This window comes from Lathyrus oleraceus, chromosome 6, assembly GCF_024323335.1.
Source record: "Lathyrus oleraceus cultivar Zhongwan6 chromosome 6, CAAS_Psat_ZW6_1.0, whole genome shotgun sequence".
In the NCBI taxonomy this organism is placed as follows: Eukaryota; Viridiplantae; Streptophyta; class Magnoliopsida; order Fabales; family Fabaceae; genus Lathyrus; species Lathyrus oleraceus.
In genome coordinates this window covers 301,661,973-301,667,121 of record NC_066584.1, presented here as the reverse complement: position 1 = coordinate 301,667,121, position 5,149 = coordinate 301,661,973, and the positions used below count along the sequence as shown (strand labels likewise).

Sequence of the window (5,149 nt, the reverse complement as noted above, 5' to 3'; positions counted from 1 at the left end):
GAAGGGTGTTACATTAACCAACAAAAACTCTAAAATAATAGAGATGGTTAATAATATTTGTCCCAACAATAACCAAATTGAAGAAAACCCTATATTCAACTAAAAAGTTTAAAAAATTAATATGACCTCTGAGGTATATTTTAAACATTAAAAAAATTCTTGACTAAAAAATTAAGGCAACATTACTTAAAATATAATATATTTATAAAGATTAAATTTTGAAATTATTTTAAAATGATAATTAAATAATATTACGGGTGTGACCAAAATAATGTGCGGTGTATCTAGCATAAATCTCAAATTAAAACCGGACTAGTTTTCCGGCCCATAGTACCAAAGAAGCATCGAAAGAGAGCGGAATTTGAAATTCAAAAGGAAAGTGTCCGTTGCTCAACGATTTTATTTCCGTTATTATATATATATTTATAAATTCCTGTAAGAAAATCGCTAAATTTTCATTTCTTCAAAATCGCAAAAAACACTCTCACAAACCCTAACCCTCTCGATCGCAAATTCGTCAATTTCCGTTTCTTCGCAGCTTCCGCACTTTCAGGTTTGTGTCTGGATTTGTCTGCTTTGTGATTCTTCAATTTGTTCTAGTTGTTGTTGAATTTGATTTTATGATCCTATTTTGCTGTTTGGAGTATCGATTATACTGTTGATCTTGCTGTGTTCATTGTTAAATTGTTGTTGAATTGAATTTGTAGTTCTGAATTTTTTGTTTAATTTTGTTTGTGTTTTGTTTTTATTTTCTTCATTTCAGCACTAGATCGTGATTGATGGAGAAATCAGGTGGAGGAATAGGAGTAGTATTGTCGGCGAAAGAGGCATTTGAGAAGCTAGAGAAAGTTGGAGAAGGAACTTATGGGAAGGTATACAGAGCAAGAGAGAAAGCTACTGGGAAGATTGTTGCTCTGAAGAAGACTCGTCTCCATGAGGATGATGAAGGTGTTCCTCCCACCACTCTTCGCGAGGTTTCCATATTGCGAATGCTCTCTCGTGATCCTCATGTTGTTAGGTAAGTAACTTCTTATTTGATTTACCCTAATTAATTTCAATTTCAATTGGAGGCAAAATTAGGTTAATTTTTTTAACGACTTCTCTATCAGGTTATTGGATGTGAAACAAGGTCAGAATAAGGAAGGGAAAACTGTTCTCTACTTGGTTTTTGAGTACATGGATACTGATCTCAAGAAGTTCATCCGTTCTTTTCGCCAAACTGGCGAAAACATCCCATCCCCAACCATCAAAGTACTATTTTTTACTATTATTTTTCAGTATAAGAAATGATTGATTATTGTTGTTGTGTTCTTACAAGGTTTGATAAGTAATTAGTACTTTTGTGGATTTGATTTCAGAGCTTGATGTACCAACTTTGCAAGGGTGTTGCTTTCTGCCACGGCCATGGAATCTTGCACAGGTACACTTTATATATATCCCAGAGAGATAGATTTCAATAGATTATTCACTAGTGCGTCTATTTGCATAACATTTGACCTTTATTACTAAAGGGACTTGAAACCTCACAATCTCTTGATGGACCGGAAGTCAACTATGCTCAAAATTGCTGATCTTGGACTTGCCAGAGCGTTTACTGTGCCACTTAAGAAGTACACTCATGAGGTAAAAGAGGGATGGATTTTTGTGTTTGATTCTAGAACCTGATGGAGATGGTTTTTATGTACTTTCTTGAAAATTAATTAACATGTTGGGATATCATATTATGATAATAGAGAAGACATTGGCAAATTGTAGTAGCTCTTTATTTTAGAATTGTGTATGTAATGTGATATAGTGAGTCAGTATTAGTCTGTGCCCTGAGAATTATTTGTCCACTTGTTGGTTTTAATCCAAGGTGTCAATCCTTAAATGCTTCTGATTGCATAACCTGTCATTTTCAGATTCTAACTCTGTGGTACAGAGCTCCTGAAGTCCTTTTGGGGGCTACCCATTACTCAATGGCAGTGGATATATGGTCTGTTGCGTGCATATTCGGTAAGAATTTATGTTATTCAACCAGGCTAAATGTTATTACTTAGCATTTTTTATCTTGATCCAGGGTTTTATTTAACTTATTTTCATGTGGTTTATTATAGTTGAACTTGTCACCAAGCAAGCACTATTTCCTGGTGATTCTGAGCTGCAACAACTCCTCCATATATTCAGGCTGTTGGGGACTCCTAATGAAGAGGTGTGGCCAGGTGTTAGTAAACTAATGAACTGGCATGAGTACCCTCAATGGAACCCTCAAAATCTTGCAAAGGCTGTTCCCAATTTGGAAGAGTCTGGACTGGATCTACTCTCTGTAAGTCAACCCCTTGATTAGTTTAACTCTTTCAATTGACTGGTGTCCTTTTTAATATTAGTAATGATCGGTTTTCTTCTCTATTTTGTTTTCAGCAAATGCTCAAGTATGAACCTTCCAAGAGGATTTCGGCAAAGAAAGCTATGGAACACCCTTACTTTGATGACCTGAACAAAACCAATCTCTAGGTTATAAATGTTTGATTGGTATAATAAACATTTGGATGTAGAAATTCTTATCATGCTTCTCTCGAGCGCATATCAAAACTGTTTTAGGATGATTAATGTTTCATAAGCCCAACTTGCAGCTGGCTTACAATTTAATTTCTACTTTTGTGATGTTTTATTATTCAGTTGAATTTCATTTTCAACTGAATATTTTATCTTACTATAGTATTTCCTATGTTATTGAGTTATCCTGTATTTGATAAACTCTCTACCAGAAAGTTCTGTTAGTCTTCTAACAACTTAATTTAACAAGTTGAAATGACTTTAAGAATCTAATACATATCTTAACTGAATACTGCTGCTTGAGAATTTTGCTAGGTTTCAGATTTTGTGACTTATATATTTGAATGTGCGTTGCTTTCAACGATCAAAGTTCTAGTGTGATTTCAATGTAGGTTCCTTGAAACAATTAGAGGAACTACATGGCTGGTACCGCTCGAGTTTTGTTACAATTGAAACGATCAATCAGAACAATTTTTTTAATGCATGATTCAAATATGCTCTACTCTAACATACAAGCTTTGGCATTTCGTGATCGGGAAAGCTCGAGTTTTGTTAAAATTCAAACACAAATGTGTGCTTGAAGCTACTAATCAGAAACAATATGTTTTTTTATGTATGATTCAAATCATGCCCTAAATTGCATAAAAACTTTAATGTGTGTTGCTTTCATTGATCTAGATTCCATGTAATTTCAACTCAATCGTAGATTCATGTAAACTAAAAATTAGGAGGCACTACAGATTGCTAACACTTAAGTTTAGTTAGAATTCAAACACAGCTGTGCTTGAAGTTTAAGTTAATGCATGATTCAATCATGCACTAAAAGCATTTATATAAAAACTTTGATGTGCATTGTTTTCATCGATCTAAGTTCATGTGTAATTTTAATGTGGATTTATTGGAACTACCAATTAGAAGAAAACTTGAGCTATATCCTAAGAATCCTTCCACTTATACATTTTTCAAAATATTGCAATTATACAACTTTACCCTAATATATAATTCTTTTTTTTTTTTAAATTTACTTTTTAGATATATTGAAGAACTACAAATACATTGATTTTTTAATGAATGTAAGAAGAATTATTTTTTATATTAAAGAATAGAGGGACTATTAATTTTTTTTTGAAATTGGAAAATTTTATACCCACCTCACTATACTGGAGAATATTACTTAAGAGGTTTTTTAGTACATTGTTTCTCTTCTTTGAATAACTTGCAATCAAATATACCGACAAGGTTATATGTTCATCAGAGAGCTTACATAAAAATTATTCGATATTATTTTTACAAATAACTTGGATATAAATTTCTGATAGTTATCATGTTGTTCACCGAATAACTTGGTTATAAATTTTCCAATAGTTATCATCTTGTTCACTGAATAATTTGGTTATAAGTTTTTGGATACTATTTTTTTTATTCACCGCATCAAATAATTTGGTTATAAATTTTTGGGTACTATTTTTTTTATTCACCGCATAATTTGGTTATAAGTTTGCGGGGAGGTTTTCTTTTTCAACATAAAAGACCACGTTTAAAAACGTTGCCAAAAATAAATTTATTTGATTAGAAAATTATACGGGACAAGAAAGACAATAATTTACCATGCTTAAATTTTATACAACAATATTCTTTACTTTAGATCACAATTTTTAACTATTGTCTAAATTCATTTTTGTTGTAATCATCTGATAATTTAATAGAAAGATTTCGGGAGAATTTGGTAGAATAGGCAACAATTTTCTTTACTTTATGCCATGCATTTTACTAGTTGCCTAAACTCATCTTACCTAAAGTTATCTGAAATACAATTTATTTTATTTTATTTTTTGGGTTTTTTCAGTACATAATACAAGGGTATTTTGGTCAAATTAAATGAATTATAAAGGTGAAGAGATAATTGTGGGGGCATGAGGTAAAAGTTTCCAAGTAGAAGCATTATATGGCTGATAACACTTGAGTTTCGTTAGAATCCAAATACAATTGTATTGAAGCTATCAATTAGAAATAATATTTTTTAATTGCTTAATTCAAATCATGCGCTAAAAACTTTAGGAAGAAAATCACATCTACTTTATGTTAGAGAAACCAATACTATTACTATCTTACTCGAATACTTGAAAATTTCCTCAGGTTTGAGATTTTGTGTCCCATGCGTTTGGGTGTGCATTGCTTTCATTGATCTACGTTCTAGTGTAATTTCAATGTGGGTTCATTGAGAATACCAATTAGAGGCACTTCATGATTGGTAACACTTGAGTTTCATTAGAATCCAAACATAATTATGCTTAAAGCTACCAATCAGAAACAATTTTTTTAAAGCATGATTCAATTCATGCTCTAAAAGCATTTGCGTAAAAACTTTGATGTGTGTTGTTTTCATCGATCTAAGTTTTAGTGTAGTTTTAACGTGGGTTCATTGAAATTATCAATTAGAAGCACTACATGGTCGATAATACTTGAGTTTTGTTAGAATCCAAATACAATTGTGCTTGAAGCTACCAATTAGAAACAAAAAATTTTAATTGCATGTTTCAAATCATTCGCTAAAAACTTTAGGACGAAAATTGCATATAATCTATGTTAGAGAAACCAACACCAACATTATCTT

The 5,149-nt window shown here is 31.7% G+C and overlaps 1 protein-coding gene across 1 annotated transcript; it reads left to right on the top strand.

Annotated features, from left to right (window-relative positions):
* Positions 1 to 384: 384 nt before the first annotated feature.
* On the top strand, positions 385 to 2,808 carry LOC127094082 (cell division control protein 2 homolog D). Its single transcript, XM_051032951.1, has 8 exons — positions 385 to 553; positions 764 to 1,018; positions 1,110 to 1,251; positions 1,359 to 1,420; positions 1,512 to 1,623; positions 1,902 to 1,995; positions 2,097 to 2,305; positions 2,401 to 2,808. Exons 2-8 carry the CDS (start codon positions 780 to 782, stop codon positions 2,491 to 2,493), a joined length of 951 nt encoding a protein of 316 aa, XP_050888908.1. The 5' UTR covers positions 385 to 553; positions 764 to 779; the 3' UTR covers positions 2,494 to 2,808.
* Positions 2,809 to 5,149: the final 2,341 nt, after the last annotated feature.